This window comes from Pipistrellus kuhlii, unplaced genomic scaffold (genome assembly GCF_014108245.1).
Source record: "Pipistrellus kuhlii isolate mPipKuh1 unplaced genomic scaffold, mPipKuh1.p scaffold_m20_p_2, whole genome shotgun sequence".
Taxonomy (NCBI): domain Eukaryota; kingdom Metazoa; phylum Chordata; class Mammalia; order Chiroptera; family Vespertilionidae; genus Pipistrellus; species Pipistrellus kuhlii.
The window spans coordinates 36,356,059-36,375,321 of NW_023425515.1; the positions used below are offsets into that span (position 1 = coordinate 36,356,059).

At 42.6% G+C, this 19,263-nt stretch overlaps 1 protein-coding gene across 1 annotated transcript in view; it reads right to left on the reverse strand.

The window, feature by feature from the left end:
- The window catches only part of KLHL6 (kelch like family member 6), a 54,445-nt gene that overhangs the window by 16,564 nt on the left and 18,618 nt on the right, over positions 1 to 19,263 (reverse strand). Inside the window, exon 2 of the mRNA XM_036447212.2 lies at positions 18,240 to 18,405. Coding sequence (XP_036303105.1) covers positions 18,240 to 18,405 — 166 coding nt within the window. The remainder of the gene's footprint in view (positions 1 to 18,239; positions 18,406 to 19,263) is intronic.

Below are 19,263 nucleotides of genomic sequence, written 5' to 3' on the forward strand. Positions count from 1 at the left end.
CTATCCCTCTCTGTAAAAAAATCAATAAAATATATATATTTAAAAACAAAACAAAACAAAAAAAATTTACATGGAATAAAAACTTTTTTTAAAAAAGACCCTGAATGGCTGCAGCAATCCTGAGAAAGAAGAACAGTGTTGGAGGGATCACAATACTAGATATCAAGCTATATTACAAAGCCACTGTTCTCAAAACTGCCTGGTACTGGCATAAGAAAACACATATAAACAAATGGAACAGAACAGAGAACCCAGAAATTGACCCAAGCCATTATGCTCAATTAATATTTGACAAATGAGGCAAGAGAATACAATGAGACAAGACAGTCTCTTCAATAAATGGTGCTGGGAAAATTGGACAGATATATATATAAAAAAAAAAATGAAACTAGACCACCAACTTACACCATTCACAAAAATAAACTAAAAATGGATAAAGAACTGAAATGTAAGACAGGAAACCATAAAAATCTTAGAAAATTTATAGGCAGCAAAAATATCAGACATATGTCATAGCAATATCTTTACCGATACAGCTCCTATGGCAATGGAAACTAAGGAGAAAATAAACAAATGGGACTACATCAAAATAAAAAGCTTCTGCACAGCAAAAGAAAACATCAACAAAACAATACGAAGCCCATTGTATGGGAGAACATATTTGCCAATGTTACATCCAATAAGGGTTTAATTTCCAAAATTGATAGGGAACTCATACAACTTAACAAAAGGAAGATAAACAATCCAATCAAAAAATGGACAAAGGACCTAAATAGACACTTTTTGAAAGTAGATATACAGAAGGCCAAGAGGCATATGAAAAAAATGTTTAAAGTCGTTAATTATCCAAGAGATATAAATCAAAACAACAATGAAGTACCATTTCACACCTGTCAGAATGGCTACTATCAACAAATCAACAATGAAGTACAAGTGCTGGCGAGAATGCAGAGAAAAAGGAACCCTTTTTCTTGGTGCTGGTCCGGGTGTGTGCAAGAGGCAATTGATTAACGTATCCTTGCACTGCCTTGCACTGCTGGTGGACAGTATGGAGTCTCCTCAAAAAGTTAAAAATGGAACTTCCCTTTGACCCAATAATCCCACTTCTAGGAATATATACCAATAAATCAAAACACCAATCAGAAAAGCTATATGCAACCCTATGTTCATAGCAGCACAATATTCCTAAAGATTTGGAAACAGCCTAAATGCCCCTCAGCAGATGAGTGGATTAAAAAAAAAACTATGGTACATCTACACAATGGAATTCCATGCTGCTGTAAAAAAGAAAGTACTCTTACCATTTGCAACAGCATGGATGTACCTGGAGAACATTATGCTAAGCGAAATAAACCAGTCAGAGAAAGATAAACATCACATGATCTCATTCATTTGTGGAATATAATGAACAACATAAACTGATGAACAAAAATAGATCCAGAGACAGAGAAGCATTGAACAGACACCAAACCTCAGACAGAAGGCAGGGGAGGATGGAAGTGGGGAGGGTAAGAGATCAGCCAAAGAACTTGTTTGCATCCAGATAAGCATAACCAATGGGCACAGACGCTAGGGAGGGGAGGGCATGTGCTGCAGCGCAGGAGCGGCCAGGGAGAGGTCGATGGGAGAAAAAGGAGCCAGATATAATACTTTCAACAATAAAGACTTCAAATTAAGAAAGAAAAGAAAAGAAAGAAAAGAAAGAAAAGAAAAGAAAAGAAAAGAAAAGAAAAGAAAAGAAAAGAAAAGAAAAGAAAAGAAAAGAAAAGAAAAGAAAAGAAAAAATACTGCCTGGCCGGGGTGGCTCAGTGGTTGAGCATCGACCTATGGACCAGAAGGTTGCCATTCAATTCCCAGTCAGGCCTCATGTCTGGGTTGTGGGCTTGATCCTTAGTTGGAGTTGTTCAGGTGGCAGCTAATCAGTGATTCTTTCTCTACAGTGATGTCCCCCCCCCCCGCCCCATCCCTTCATCTCTGAAATCAATAATAAAAAATATATTTAAAAAAAAATTTTTTTTTAAAGGAAATACAGCCCTAGCCAGTTTGGCTCGATGCTCGATGGATGGAGTATCAGCCTGCGGACTTGGGGGTAGAGGGGGAGACGGGGGAGGGGGGGAGGGGGGGGGGAGCCAGGATCGATTCCCATGAAGGGCACATGCCACGGTCGTGGGCTTGGTCCCCAGTGGGGGGCAGGCAGGAGGCAGCCGGTAGATGATTCTCTGTCATCATTGTTGTTTCCATCTCTCTCTCTCTTCCTTCTTCTCTGAAATCAATAAAAATATTTTCTTAAAGGAAATACAGTTGACCCTTGAACAATGCAGGGAGATGGGGCGCTGACCTCCCACATAAGTGAAAATCCATATACAACTAACATACAGGGGAAAGAGGAACATGTCAAATGACACCATGGGAAGATCAGCAAAATCCAGACCGTGGGAAACTCTACAGTTTCTTCATCAAATATATCACAAGGGGAGAGTGGGGAGGGGAGGAAGAGCCTAAGGATGAAAAGAGATCTAAGAAATACATCAAACTTTGGCAAAATAGGGATCTTATTTGGACCCCAGATTTTAAACAAAATAATTTTAAAAGTCAGAAATTGTGCAGTGACTAATATTTGATGATATGAAGCAATTATTATAATTTTAAGTGTGATAATGGTAAGGCTATGTTTAAAGAAGCATCTTTCCTTTTTGAGATAATTACTGAAATTCTTGCAGATAAAATAAAAAAGCACTTCACAAAATCACATGTACATTATGATCCTAACTCTGATCAAGAAAAGATGTATAGAATACAGGCAAAAAAAAAAAAAAAAAAGACTGAAAGATAATATTGACAGTTATCAATCTCTCTGTGTATCAGATATTATGCTGCAGTAAGAAATGACCCCCAAATATCAGGAACTTACAACAATACATGCTATTTCTCACTCATATTACATGTCCTTCTCTGGGCTCTTCATTCCAAGACCCAGGACTTTGCAAAAGTCCTTAACTAAAGTATGCCAGTCTTGTGACAGGAGAAAAAGGATGGCTCTTAGCACTTTTGCTCAGAGGTAGTGTAGGCCATTCATACCCACTCGCACTGAGCTGACCAGGGTAAGTCTTGTGGCAAAATTTGTTGTCAAGGAAATAGTAATCATCCTACAGAAAATGGTTCCATAGCAATGGACAGCAAATGTGCTATATAAATAATATAAGGCACCCTTCTTGTTAATAAGACTATGATAATTTTTAAATTTTGTTTATTTATATACTTTTTATTTTATTTTTTTAATCCTCATCCAAACAGTGAGGATATTTTTTCCATTGATTTTTAGAGTGGAAGTGAAAGGGAGAGGGGTGGCGGAGAGAAACATCAATGTGTGAGAGACACATCAATTGGTTGCCTCCCACACTCACCCCGACTCCAGACAGGGATTGAACCTGCAACCCAGGTATGTGACCTTAATTAGGAATTGAACCCCCCACCCTCTGGCGTGCAGACCAGCACTCTAACCACTAAGCAATGCTGGCCAGAGCTATTTATGTACTTTTGAGATCTTCCAACATGAATAAGTAACACCATTGCAATGAAAATTAATTTGTAACATTGATTGGCTTTTGTGTCTTATTTTTCAATTATCATCATCCTCATAATATGAGCCCCATGTGTATATATAGCCTTTAACAGCTTACAGAGCACTGTCATATGCGTTGTTATTTTAATATTCATTTTACAAATGAAGTGTCTCAAATGTATCAGTTCATTCCTATTCATTGCTCTCTGTTGCTTACTTTGAACAAGTCCAAACTCCTATCTCTCCTCCTGTCCACTAGGCTCCTTCTAAGGTCAAGTTCTCTGTGTTCTTGAGTTGATCAAGTAGCAGAAGATTGGAAAAAGGGAAGCACCCAGGGAGGGCTGGTCTGAAGATAGGTGAGAGGATAGACAGGCAGGCCTGCTGAGAAGACAGCTCTAGTGGCAGGACCTGGGGGTGGCAGGGCTGTGGGCCAGAAGGGTGGGGGTGGGCACAGGATGTAGAGTGGACTCTATTGATTTAGGTTTTGCCCTTCACTCCAGAGCAATCTAAGGATACACATCCCTGGTTGTTTGGATCATTTCCAATTACAAAAAAAATATTGTCTTTCCACATCACATCACACTTTCCAATTGTCCAGGGGTCCTCAAACTTTTTAAAGTGGGGGCCAGATCTCGGTCCCTCAGAGAGCTGGAGGGCCGGACTATATGAACTACTAATTCCTACTGTAACACCTCGGCTGCGCTCACTGCCCAAAAAACCTGGCGGGCCGGATCAGATTCCTCTGCGGGCCGCATGTGGCCCGCGGGCCGTAGTTTGAAGACGCCTGCTGAATTGTCCGTTTATTAAGCGCTGACGGAGGGTCCATGCCACCTTGAAGAAGGCCTGATTCTGCCTCCAACCCCCGTCTGCTGGTCCCAACCACCTGCAGATCTGCTTCTCGCATGAGCAACTGTGGAAACGGTTGAGACTGAGAATCCTAACACCTGTTCAGTTGTTCGCAGATTTTTCAGTTCAAAGAGTAAAAATACACAACGGAGACCAAGCCTCACTGAGCCCTCAGAACTTGTAACCAGGGCGCTCTGTGGCCCTGCCCGCAGAGACGCCGCCGGGGGCTGAGAGGGAACTCATTTGTGTGGTAGCCTCCGGAGCAAAACAGCAGGCTCGCCATGCCGGAGTTTGCGTGAGAAGAAGACCATGTGAAAACCAAACCGATTTTCTAAATATGTCGATGAGCTCTGAGAGGCCACCGAAGAGCCTGGTAACAGCGACTGCCTCTGGGGAGGAGACCTGGCGGCTGGGTTAAGCGTAAAGAGGAAGAATTACTTTTTACCGTTTACCTTTCTATACCCCCTGGAATTATGTGCCATGAGGAGGAATTCGCTATTTAAAATAAAGTAACTTTCTCACGAGTAGAGGAAACACTATGAGGAAACACATCAAAATGCGAACAGTGGTTATTGCAAATGCAACTTTGGGAAGTTACCCATTTGTTTTTTTAGACTTTTCTGTATACACCAGGTTTCCTACACTGAGCAGGAAGCTGCTTTTAAAATCAGAAATTAATACTGTCTTGCAATTCTTAAGTACACATTGAGATAATAAAATAAAATAAAATAAAAAATAAATAACATAAAGAGAACCTACAATGTGCCAACCCCTTTATAGTAACTAGATCATTCACCCTCACAACAACACTATAAAGTACAATAGATAGTTATTACCATTCCTGTTTTATAGATGAGGAAAACAGGCTCAGAGAAGTTAAGTCATTTCCTGAGATATTTGTAATTAATAACAAGTGGAGCTAAAATTTGAAACTGTCTTATCTGGTTCCAGAAATGCACGTTTTTACATTATTTCAAGCTGCCTCCAGTCAACTAGTGTGTGCACAGGACGGCAGCTTTGCAGGTGCCAAACATCATCAATTGGCACACCCCTCCGGAGGGCTCAGCTGATCTAATCTGCCCACATTCGGGAAGGGCTGGCCAGCAAGATGCCAGTTCCTGCCCCTGCTTGATGACTATTGATGAGCAAAGAAGGAGACCAGGAAGGAGAATTGAATCAAATGCCTAAGTTCACATTTGTAAGAAGCTTTGATCTAAATGTGCCTCCCCCCACTCACAACCACGCATGCATCATTCACCCACGTGTCCATTTCCCAAATGTGTACTGAGCATCTAGGTGCTGGGCTCTCAGCTGGTGCTGGGGGTATAGAAGTGAGTGGAAAGAGACACCAGTGCTCACCGAAGCTGACAGGCCAGTGGGAGACGGGAGCAGTAATCAAATCATCACACAGGAGTAAAGTTACTGCTGTGATAAATGTCCAGGGATCCCACTGCCTGAGACTGAAGCAAGTCCTACCTCTACCTCTCCAGCTGTACACACTCTGGCTCTGAGCTGTCCCCCAGACTCTCCCTGCTGGAACCCCTCCACACTCAGACCTGTCCACTCACTTCTCCAAACATCCCTAAGCTTACCTATCCCAGTGCCTTTGCCAGTCCCTCGGCCCCAACCAGCTTCTCTCTCATCACCAGTTGCTAAAATCCTGTTCTCCTCAACTGGGCAAGTTTGATTCCAGGACCCCACACCCACAAAAAAGGACTCAGACTAGCTTCCCCCTTAAAAGGAGGGAACCTTTAAGATTACCTCAAGAAGGAAGAAGTGAGTAGCATAACCATCACCTTGTCTACACAGAGTGTGTTCTTCATTCAGGGTTAAATCCAGGGCCAGTGGGTGGGCTTCAGCTGGTCTCTGAACCCCACACAAACACTTGTTTGCACAGGTGCTGCTTTTCTGGGAACCAAGTTTGCAGGAGACACTGTGAGTTGCTCTCTAGTATCCCTCCACCTGAGCACAAAGCCGACACAGGAGGGAGAGCCAGGCTGAGAGAGGACCAGAGAGTCTTACACAGACCGTGCTTCCCTGCCTCTGGGCATTGTTAATGCTGGGTCAATACTTGTCTAAGAAGAAAGAAGGAGAATAGAAGGAAAGGGAAGTGGGGGACGGGGGAGTGAGGAGAAATCCCACTTCTTCATGAAGTTCCTTCTCAGAAGCCACTCTTCCTTCATCGTTTCTCCCAACCTGGAGTCAATTCCTCCCTCCTCTGTGCTTCACTGGGCACTCGCCTATCCTCTTGGGGAGCACCAATTACGTTTCTGCCTGTACTGTGGTCAAACATCTCAAGGGAAGGTACTATATGCTTTTACTTCCAGCATCATCTAGCGCAAAATCTGGCAAAAGAAGGGAAAGGAAGAAAGGAGAGAGAGGGAGAGAAAATATTTTGCAGATGCCTAATATGTACAAAGATCTGCAGTAGAGACTTTCCCATCCATTATTTTACTTAGTGAATAAATTGTATTTCTTACCTAATATATTTTAGCAAGTAATAATGAGGTAGATATTAGTATCACCATTTGTACAGAGACTGAAATAGAGGATTCAGAGCTAAGAGAGTCGCCCAAGTTCACACAGCTGGTGGGCGGTAGAGATGATACTGAGATCAGCTAGCTAGCTTCACCAGGGGCACTACGCTGCCTGTGACTGTTGCATTGTTGAGCTAACACAATTCCAGGGGAGTCTGAAGAGACCTTATGAGGACAACGATGAGTGGGGATCTCCAAGTTGCCTAGATTCCCCCCCAAAAAAGATGCCTCGATAAACACTTTTAAATGTTCGGTGTGTAAGGCAGCATCATGTGATCCTAACCAATGGCTGGGAAGCTGCTGATGCACAGGGTAGTCAAGGGGTCAAGAAATTGATTTGTTTAAAAAAAAATTTTTTTTCTGCTTCTTCATATTCAAGATTGTTTAAGACTTTAGGGTGTATTTTCTGTCTCGGCCTGTCCCAGTGGCACATGAACTTGTTTATTAAAGCTGAGCAATGACAGCTAATGGCAACAGACAACCAACTTCCTGTTTGGGGAACATGTGAGCCTAAGGTTACAGCCAGGCACCTGACCCTCAAACAAGGAGACTAAAAATACAATCAAAGAAAACCACTTGAGAGATGGCTGCAGTTCCCATGAGAAGTGTCTGCCTCAAAGAGAATGCACCACTGCCCTCTTCACCACTCCTCCTCTGCTTCCCTTTATGCTCTCCACAAAGGGTTCATTAATGGAATTCCACATCTCCCCAGAGGTTCCTTCAAATCCACTTCCAAATAACTGAAGTCCTCTTCTGGTCCAAATTGTGTGTAAAGACATTTATATTCTTATCCTTAAGCCCCAACAAATCAGTGTATATGAAGACTTTATAAGCTGAATTTTAATGAAATTCAAATGTACTTGAAAGTGTTTCTGAATTCATTGTAAATTTGTTGTCACCATTTTTCTTCTCACACAACAGATACTAAAAGTAAAGTTAATCTCATGTCAGTTCTGTGTTGGTGTTAAAGAGGAATCTTCATAATTAAAAATTATAAATTACCACTTATCCTATCTTCCATCCTTTATCTTTACCTCTCCCTCTTTCTCAGGTGGTGCACCCACCTCAGCCTCTGTCATAGATGCCCTCTGCTCCCTTAAGACTTTCAATCCGTGGTCTAGACTTGGCTGAGAGGCCTGTGGTTCCTGGAAGCTGTATAGTGTAGGTAGGAAAGGCAGAAGCTAAGACTTACAAATGGTCCACTCACTAAGGTAAGGCTGGTGCCAAGGGACTAAGGCAACTACAGAGGTGACTTGACCCAGAATAGGAATCAGAGAAAAAGAAAAGGAGTCAATGCCCAAGGTTGTAACAACATGGATTTTCATTACAACTAAAATTCCCTCATCCCACTTCCCGAATTCCACCACCAATGGGCAGCAACCAGGCATCCCAGGCTTACTTACCCGGGAAGGATGGTGGGGTAGACAACAGAAGACAACTTCCACTTTGAGTTTCGAATACACTTTCAGAACTTATACTATAAAAATAGTTTGAAACATCAATTAGTGGCAATATCTGGGCCCTTTGAGTTTCAAAAGCCAGAATCCTAAGTTATAAACTTTATGCCAAAACAGTAGAAGTAGAAGTGTAAAAGATAATGTAAGTCAGCTTTTCCCACATAGAAGGAGTTAACAATTCCCAGTCCTGGATGAGAGGGGAGAAAGAGTCTAGTAATAAAATGAGAAACAGGTGTGGGTCCCTGACATGATATCCTGTCTCCCAACGCAGGCCAAAATTCCAGAGTTAGGGGGATGCTGAAAGCCCCCTAAAGGTAGTGGATCTCAGGATAAAAGAATGTAATCCCCACTGCTGAGATGAAATCAGAAATGCAGCAGGACCACATAGCTGCAGCAGAAGAGGAACTGGAGTGTGCTGTTTCTAGACGAAGGAGGTCTATGGTAGTCGCTTCAGATTAGCACAGGAGAGTAAATGGAAGTTCCTTGGGTGTCTCTGAGATGGGCTCAGAAGTAGCTGAGAGGATTGGCAGACCCATAGAAGCCTTACAAAGGGACAAAGAGAATACCAAGTGATCAATAAGGACTGAAGGCCAGAACCAGGTGGGACTAAGGACTTCCTGTTGATGCCAATGGGGAAGGGGTCAATGACCAGAGACTGATGGGAACACAGATACTCCAGCGTGGGCCAGTAATAGAAATGGCCATGGTACGCCTGGGTCAAATGCCTCTTTCTGTGCTATCCTGCCACTATGTAAATGCCCCCGGAAATACAGAAGCGACCCGAACCCTGAACTGATTGAATTTTCCAGAAGAGAGATGTCATTAAGTAAACTACAATTTCTGCTGCTGGTATAAGGGGAAGCTCAGGATTAAAAGATTAAATTTCAATGTTAGAAAAATAATAGGTTAAATCACACCTTTTTTTTCCCCTGCATTCCTGAGTTTTGTAGCCTAAGAGTTGGTCCCTCTGTACTAATTAGAACTCAAGAACAATATGAAATTTGAAAACGTTCTAGATGGGGGGAGGGGGGTGTTACATGATTGTACACACGTGTAAAGAAATCATCAAACTGTACACTTAGATGTCTGTATTTTATTTAATGTAAGTTATACCTAAAAATAAAAAGAAGCAAACATTGAGATCACACACAGAAATGCAAAGTTCACAAAGACACTGTGGGCAGCAGCAGGCTCAGTGTGGGGACGGACACCTGGTCATCCTAACTGTCCAAGGTTCCCCAGAGGGACAGGGCCTGAAGGGCAGCAGCTGTGCCAGTCCTGCCTCCTGACACACTCCCACCGAGCACCACTGGTTCCCATTGGGCAGCCCTCTCCGAAGGCCCCACTGCTTTCAGGATCCTGGTTTATGTAATGGAGAGCACACAGGCTATCCACATCAGCAGGCAGGAGTTCACTCAGCTCTTATCTCGCTGGCCATGAAACCTGGAGCATTTACTTAATATTGCTGAATCTTATTTCCCTCCTCCATAGATCTGAGGTAAAAATACTTACCGCAGGTTAAATAAGATAGTATAGTCAAAATAGTTGTCATGCTGAAACCGGTTTGGCTCAGTGGATAGAGCGTCGGCCTGCAGACTGAAGAGTCCCGGGTTCGATTCCGGTCAAGGGCATGTACCTTGGTTGCGGGCACATCCCCAGTGGGGGGTGTGCAAGAGGCAGCTGTTTGATGTCTCTCTCTCATCGATGTTTCTAACTCTCTATCTCTCTTCCTCTCTGTAAAAAATCAATTATATATATATATATATATATATATATATATATATATATATATATATTTATTTTTTTTTTTAAAGAGAGAAGTATTCTGGCTTATGCAAAGAAAAAGTATACAATAAAAAAGCCTTTAAAAAAATAGTTGTCTCTGCTATGTGGACTGAAGAGATTAACCCTGATTGTTCAACACTCACAGTAGCCACATTGGTTGACAAAGTGTGTGTGGGAGAGGGTGTATCAGATAGGCAGCAGGTTGATTCTATCTTGATGATGGTTAAGAAATAGTTGGACTGGTTTCTTGTCTGAATTAACTGACTATTCCAATGTTAATAAATCTAGATGTCCCTGTCAATGACAAGAGAAGTTCATCTGTATCTTACATTAATGGGACCTACTTTTTGCTAGGTGTTTGACACTTAGTTGATACTTAAAAATGAAGCAATTATTAGTATTAGCCTGTGGACTACTTCCTTCTCTACTCACCCATGATATTTTCAAGAGCCAGGACTGGCTTCTTAGTGTCCTCTCAAAGGAGGTAAGGTAATTTTTGTTGGGGTCTTGATTAGTTTCTGAGGTCGTCTTCAGCTAGTAATGAATAAGAGCAACACATGTATTCATTGACTCAACAAATATTTATGTACTGTATTCTTAGTATCGAGGAAGCCAAGAAGCCAACACAGGCCTTGGGCCACTGACCACATGGCTTCCTCATCCATATAGGTTTCACCATCATTCATCCTGTCATCAGCAAAAGAAATATGAAAAATAAGCAATGCCAGGACCTTCACCAAAGTCTCCACAAACTGCTACCATGATGAAAATTATGTCCCCACTTCAGCGGGCGTTGTGGAGGCACTACATGGGGCTTCTCAGGCCCAGGCCAGGTGACTAGGCTCCCACTCCAGTATCCCTCCTTTTACACATGGCCCTTGGGACTCAGCCTGATCACCTTTTCCTTCTAAGCTCCTTCTTCTAACCAGCTGCTCTATATCTTAGGGATCCTTCTACCCAAGACTGAGTATGGTCTCCCTGACATCACATCTTCTTGCTGCCCTGCAAATAAGCTCAAACGCCCTTATTATTTGAGTGTTTTTATAATATTTTAATTTATTTGAGTGAGAGAGAGAGAGAGAGAGAGAGAGAGAGATCATTGTGAGAGAGAAACGTGGATCGGCTGCCTCCCACATGTGCCCCAACCAGGGATCAAAGCGAAACACTGGTAAGTGCCCTGACCTGGAATTGAACCCACAACCCTTTGGTGTATAAGACAGACATTCCAACCAACTGAGCTACACCAGCCAGGACTCTTTTAATAATGAGTTTTTAATAGTATAATAGCAAAATTCCCCAAAATTGAAAATGTTTTTATAGTCATTCTCCCAGGTCTATAGTTTCTGTCTACCTTGCTTATTTGGGAATCATAAGCCTGAAAGTCCAGTTAAGGCATGGAGGCCCTTTGCTTCCCTGAAACCTTGTTGGGTGATGTTTGTCTCACAATCCCTGCCTTAAATGTGAACAGGGCACGTTGCCCTTTCCCCTTAGGGCCTCTCTTACTTTTACCTTTAGCAAAAGCTACTTAGAGAAAATACATTTCTCCCCATAGTTGGCCCATACATTATGGTTAGATTACTGAAAAATTCCTCTAGTGGGCAGGTCATTCAGTACTGACACACTCAAAGATTCCTTCTAAAAGAAAGATTCTGTCCCACACCTATCATAGCTGATTGGACCAGTGGGCCCCTGACCCAAGGACCATCAGCAACTCATGAAGTTGTCTCGTATGAAAAGCTCTTTTCAGACAGCAAAAGTGGTGACCATCTCAGTGGTCGGCAAACTCGTTAGCCAACAGAGCCAAATATCAACAGTACAATGACTGAAATTTCTTTTGAGAGACAAATTTTTTAAACTTAAACTTCTTCTAACGCCACCTCTTCAGAATAGACTCGCCCAGGCCGAGGTATTTTGTGGAAGGGCCACACTCAAGGAGCCAAAAGCTGCACGTGGCTCGCGAGCTGCAGTTTGCCGACCATGGGACTAGGTGAACAGACTTCTCTCTTTCTGGATGGGAGAGAAGCAACCAATGCATGACAGAAAGACGCCTGAAAAGAGAAGCAGAAAATGAGGGAGAGGCTGAGTCACATCAAAGGGACGAAAGTAATGAAACCTTTACTACTGGATGGGTGGAGAACACCAAGAAAATCGGACTCCCACTGATTTCAGCTTCTGTGGGATGTTCTAAAATGACAAGATAAAATGCCAACTCTAACACACTTTTCTCTATCTGTAATTCAGAGTTACTGAAACTACAGCACATTCCAGCTCATTGTATTAGTCATGTATCATATGAATGTGATAAAATAAAACTTTAAATAATGGTTTCTTATCATCCTAATTCAGGGGGGAAAATATATATAGGGATGGCTTAAGGAAATGTTTCCATAGTTCAGTGTCAGCTTATTTTATCCAAGGCAAAATAAACTGTCCAAAGTAAGGATAAAAAGCAACTCACAAATGATATCTATTCCATATCAGGTACTTTACAAATATCACCTCATTTAAACCTCATAATAACTCTCCCTGATAAGGCATCTATTCTTATCATCCTAATTTTACAAATGAGAAAAAGAGGCTTTAAAAAATCTGAGTAATTTGTCTACAGCCACACAGCAAATAAGTGACTAAATAGGAATTTAATCACAGATTCTTATCACCGAAACCCATGTTCTTTCCACTCTGCCACTCTGTCTTATAAGAAACCATTACAGATAATAGCATATTTCATGTCTAAAGAGACCCCAGCAGCATTACACAGCCATTGCAAGGAGAGGTTGCACTACACATTCTGACCTGTAACAATCTTCAAAATATACTGTGAAGCCAAAACAAACAAACAAACAAAAAAAACCAAATATATAGTCTGCTAACATTTGTATTTCAAAAATAGAGGCCATTCCCTAACCGGTTTGGCTTAGTGGACAGAACATTGGCCTGCAGACTCAAGGATCCCAGGTTCGATTCTGGTCAAGAGCATGTACCTTGGTTACGGGCACATACCCAGTAGGTAGTGTGCAGGAGGCAGCTGATTGATATTTCTCTCTCATCGATGTTTCTAACTCTCTATCCTTCTCCCTTTCTCTCTATAAAAAAATAATAAAATGTATTTTTTTTAAATGGAGGCCATGAATGAGAGTGATCCTCACATATATACTGGTATGTGTGTGGAATAAAAAGGACAGTGAGACTGCAAACAGCGAAGAAATGTTTCACTGTCTCCCCTTTTGTGTTTCTGAATTTGGAACAGAGATGTGTTTTATCCATTCAAAAATTAATAAATTTTTAAAACCACAAAGTTATTTCAACAACCTAGGAACTTCTATCCCTTACGGTACCCTCAAGTATGAAAATATCCCCAGCTTTCTATGGCTGAGACTTCAAAAGAAAAGTCTAGAAGCAAGAGAAATCAGAAAGTGGGTTAACTAGATATCCAGAAGCCCACAGCATGCTTCTTGTATTTTCATAAAAATTAACACTTATAGGAAAATGAATAAAATGGCCGCAGAGAGAAATTTGTCATTTTTTTGCCTGAAAAGTGAACAAGATATGGAAAGATCTGAGGTGAAGGATTACCAGAAAATGGGAATCAACAATAAACAGAGCTTGCTTTATCTCTCATTTGTCTCTTCCTCCTCTCCCACCTTGCTCATTAAGTCTAAACTCCCTGCTGAAGCTCACCAATTGGGAGGAAATGAAAAGAAGAGGAAGAAGACAAAGAAGAAAAAACAACTTTATACCAAAATAATTTCCAGCTATATAAAAGATTTAAATATCAAAGCTGTAAATGAAACAAAACTAAATGAAATTATAAGTGATTAAGTATATAATCATGCAACGGGAAAGATCTTTTTAAACATGCACACCAATGACACAAATCATCAAGCAAATGATCAATAGAATCAACTCAATACCAGTTTTAAACTTTTCTACATAAAAAGCTGTAACTAAAATGATGAGTTAAATGACCAATGGAAAATATTTGCAATGCTATTATGAAAGATTACAGTGTTTACTATCTAAAGCACATGTGTCAAACACAAGGCCCGCGGGCCAAATCCGTCCCGCCAGGCCTTGCAATGTGGCCCGCACCGCGCTGTCATCACTGCACTCCGCTGCGTTTCCATCACAATGACAGTTTATGACTGTTCAGTAAACCATTCGGCCCGTGATTTAGGCTGGATTTTAGATTTTGGCCCCTTCTCTGATTGAGTTCGACACCCCTAATCTAAAGAGCTCTCATGGCCTCTTGAGAAACCACCCAAAACTGAAAGGAGAACAAGAAACAGAAGCATAAATAAACTCCATCCCCAATGAAAGCAGGAGACACAGTAACCCCAAACCACAGACTGTGAAGACTGGTGAGTGACTTTGCTGAGAGGACCGATAGAGGAACCAATTTGTCCCTCAGAACCCACAAAGGCAGGAATATAAAGTCCCAAGGAGCCAGAAGGGGTAGGAGGGACTGACAAAATGGTGTCAGTTTAAGAAGTGAAGCTTCCTGGTTTTTCTTCTCACCTAACCACTCCCCCTCTCACTCCTGGACAAGACGACTTATCCTCAGGAAAAACCACATCAAAGAGGTTCCAGACTCAGGAACACCAGAAACATGACTTAACATAAGGAGGTTAAGTAAAGATTTGCACAGACAGCCACACTTACACACCCAGTCAAGAACACATGTAGCTATCATATAACCCCTGGGCAGGAGAATGAAGATCCTTATCTGGGGGGAAATGAACAATCCTAGGAACAGTCCAACAGATGGTGACATTTAGGGATCTTCAATTAAAAAACAAAAACAAAAAACTGGCAGGTCACCTGATAACCCTGGTAAAACTCTTTAGTCTTCTAGCACCCCATCCTGCTTCATGTGCACTGAGCTTCAAACCAGTGTGTTAAGGCTTCAATCTTAAAGATGAACAGCCAAGGACCAAATCACCAAAAGGATATTTGAAGAAACCCTCTCTAGTGGTTGAATGGTGCCCCCAAAAAAGATATGTGCATGTCATAATCCCCAAACCCTATTGCCTTATATGACAAAATTGTATGATTAAGTTGAAGAACTTAGGAGGAGCTTATCTGGTGGCTTCTAAATGCAATCACGGGTATCCTTATAAAATAGACACACAAAAGAGAAGACACACAGAAGAGGAGAAGGCAATGGGACCAGGAATGCAGAGGTCAGAGTGGTGTGGCCACAATGAAGGGATGCCAGCAGCCAGCAGAAACTGGAGAAGGCAAAGAACAGATTCTTCCCCTAGAGTCTCCAAAAGGAGTATTGATTTTGAACATCTGGCCTCCAGAACTCTGAGAAAATAAATTTCTGTCGTTTTAAGGCACCCAGTTTGTGGTAATTTGTTATGGTAGCAACCTAACAGAAAATTGGTCTACCCTCTAAGATAGAAGTTGGATACCTAAGCAAGCAAGCTGCCCTAGTGTCTTAAAATAGGAGGGGTTGTAGGTCATTTTACATTCCTTTTGTTTATATGCATTTCTGATTTTCCTGAAATGAGTTTGAATGTTATTGCAATTTAAAATTATTAAAAACTGCATTTGAGAAAAATAAAATCTATCATCATACAGGAACTAACTTCAACTAGTGGGAAAACAGGGGACGTGGTTACGAGCCCCAACTTTGTCACTCGAGGTCCATAGTAAGTGCTCAAAAAATTTGTATTCATTGAGCATCTATTTTGGTGTCATACTTGAAGCCATGAATGCTATTACTATTATTATTGTCAGTGTTACCTGTCCATCTTTAGATGTCAGCAATCCTCGCTGGGCCCTAGGAAAGGAGGTTAGCATGAAGATGGCAATGGCGGCTGTGGCTGGATTGAATAAAGGTGAATGGGGTGATTCTACTAAAGGTTATTGGCCACTTAGGGGGAGGTGCTGCAGAGTGTGGGGGGTGTTACCTTTGAATAGAAGGTTCAGAAAAAGCATAACAGCTGTACTAGATAGAGGCCTCTTCATGACATGGGAGGAACTTCCCCCCAAGTCAGATTGTTGGAGTGTTGGGTGGAGGCGATGAGGAGAGGGTACTGAGCGTCAAGTTGCTAACTCCTCCTCCACATAACGAGAAGTATTTTCCTAACAATCAGAAGCCTGGGTGTGTAAGCAGGTATGGACAGAGAGCAGGTGAGGGACTGGGGGTGTGAGTAGTAACTAACTTGGAGATACCACCTGTAGAGGGCCGCCTGGGAAGACACATGGACATTTTCCTTAATTATGGTATGCTGAACTCAAGGCATAGGCAGAGCCATGCCTTGGGAACATGTTTCCCCAAGATGGTGGACATGTTGTCAGCTTGGCCTTCATATCAGCCCAGGTGTCGGCAGGGGTGGGACTAGATATGTACATCCAGACATGCTAGGGCCTACTTAAGAATGCAAATAGGTTTATGATAACTTCCTGGTGTTGGGAATAAAATAAATGCACTGGGAGGGGTTGTCGTCGTTTTGCTGCCTCTCCATCAGAGAGAATGGCACCCACCTAGCTCCCAGCCTTATGAATCCATTTCTGCCTCTTGGTCTCTTTCTCTTTTTAATTTCTTAATCCCCAGCTCCTCCACTCAGGAACCTGACTGTTTCCTTTTCTGTGATGGAGATGGACTCAGAAAAGAGTGAAAAACACCCCCACAACCACCAGGTAAGGTGTGACCAGCCTTGTTGGAAGTATTTTTCTCTGTATCTTTAAAGTTCCCTGAGGTAAATGAGACAATAAAATTGGCTGCACTGCAGCAAGCCATTCCTCAGAATTCATCAGTGCTGTTTCATGGCTGATTTTGCTCCCTCTTTCCCCTCTTTCTTCCTTGCTGGTTTCATAAACCCTGCACAGTTCCCAGCCTCAGCCAAGATAATCCCACTACCCATGTTCTTGACCCTGGACTCCTCATTCCTTCCCTTCCCAGACTTGGTTTTCTGTTCCCCTCAATGGCTGAGCTAATGATGATCTAAGAGGATGTCACCACCTAAAGTCCCAAACCATGGATAAGATCTGACCCTGGATTTATCATAAAAATAATCTTCAGCCCTAGCCGGTTTGGCTCGGTGGATAGAGCGTTGACCTGCTGGCCAATGGGTCCCGGGTTTGCTTCCAGTCTAGGGCATGTACATTGGTTGCAGGCTCCTCTCCCACCCAGGCCCTGGGTGCAGGAGGCAACCAATCAATGTGTTTCTCTCACATCAATGTTTCTCTCTGTCTTTCCCTCTCTCTTCCATTCTCTCTAAAAATCAATGGGAAAATATCCTTGGGTGAGAATGAAAAAGAAGAAAAAAAATCATCTTTCAGTGAGATGAACTCGGTTGTAATCCAGTGGAACTAAGTTCAAAGTGTAATCTTAGACCTAGGCAAAGTTGGTTATCTGGGGATAGGAGCCCTGTGATAATTGTGGATACAATTGACATCATCTATAGGTCTAGTTATTCTATTAATTAAATATAGTTATTATAATTGGATTGAAACAAAGATAGCCAAATGCCAACAATGAAACTTAATTCTGAGGGTTCTCTATCTCATCTTCTTTTATACCCCTCACGAGAGATGCTCTTCTTTCACACCCACCACAAAGTGCTGACCAGTCCAGGTCCTGCTTTCCCCAGAACCTACACACTCCTCCTCAAGAGGCTGCTTGGTGTGTTGGCAAGCATGTGGCCTATAGACTCAGAGAGCCCAGGGCTCAAATCCCAGCCTCGTCATGTATCCTCAATTTGCCTTGCTTTCCTCACACAAAAAGTTGTGCTAAGGCTTAGAAGTTAAGCATATGAACTGGTGACTTCAGGCCCTGGCTCCAACTGGGCTTCTGCAAATTATAGTCATTGATCCTGGAGTCAGGAACCAAGTGTAGGTATTAGGCACCAAGCTCCCCCGGTTTCGTCGCATTACGGAGTCACTGCCTCATCTCACCAAAGAAGCACCTTCTGTCTTTCAAGTAAGCACAGGCCCGGCTAATTATGCATGTGTGTCCCAGGTACAGGCCTGGGAAGCCAGTCCAGGCAGGTCTCTGGGGAACCATGCGGAAGAGAGCAAGGAGCCTGTTTGTTGACTCACCTGGAAGAGGTTAGCAGCTTCCAGGACCCGCTGGACGTTCTGCTTGGTGATCAGCGCCTTGCTGGTGTAGGTGTAGTCCAGGAGAGTGTGCATGGTCTCGGCATCGACTCCTTTGATAATGATCCTCTTCTCATACTTTTCCTTTAAGTCATTGCAGAACATGGCCCTGAAGGAAGGGACATGAGAATGTGAGCCCCACTGTGACCCTTGGTTCCAGGACTATAAAGACTCCCTTCAGACCTGTCTGCCCCGTGGAACAGATGAACGAAGTCATGGGAAAGGAATCCTAATCTGATAGGATTGTTGTCATTATCAAAAGAGGAAGCGAGACCAGAACTCTCTCTCTGCCATGTGACACAGTGGGCATCCATAAGCCAGGATGGGAGTCTTCACAGAGACAGACCATGCTGGCTGGCACCATGATCTTGGGCTCCTAGCCTCTAAAATTATGAGAACAGGTGCCACATCACTGAAATGGGAAGGTCCCAAAGAGGAGCCCTAGTGATGGAATGTGCATCCCAAAACTGGAAAGCACTCATCAGTTTAAGTTACTTGACTAGCCTACTTTTGAACCTTTTATTTTAGTTAATGAGATGTTCTCTCACTGGTTTCCTCTGTCCTTCTTCCTCCATCCTTATCAATAATAATCCCCAGCTCTTCTTTCCTCCCTCCTCTTCTCTCTTTCCTTCCCTCTTTCTTTCTCCCCCCCCCCCCTTTATTATTATTATTTTGTTGTTGTTGTTAATCCTCACCCAATGATTTTTCCACTGGTTTTTTTAGAGAGAATGGAAGAGAGAGGGAAAGACAGAAAGAAACATCAATGTGAGAGAAACACATCAGTTGGTTGCCTCCTGTGTGAGCCCCGACCAGGGCCTGGGCTGGGGAGGAGTCTACAACTGAGGTGCATGCCCTTGATGGGAATCGAACCAAGGACCCTTTGGTCCGCAGGCGGATGCTCTATCCACTGAGCCAAAGCAACTAGGGCTTTCCTTCCCTCTTTCTCCTCACAGAATATGATCATATG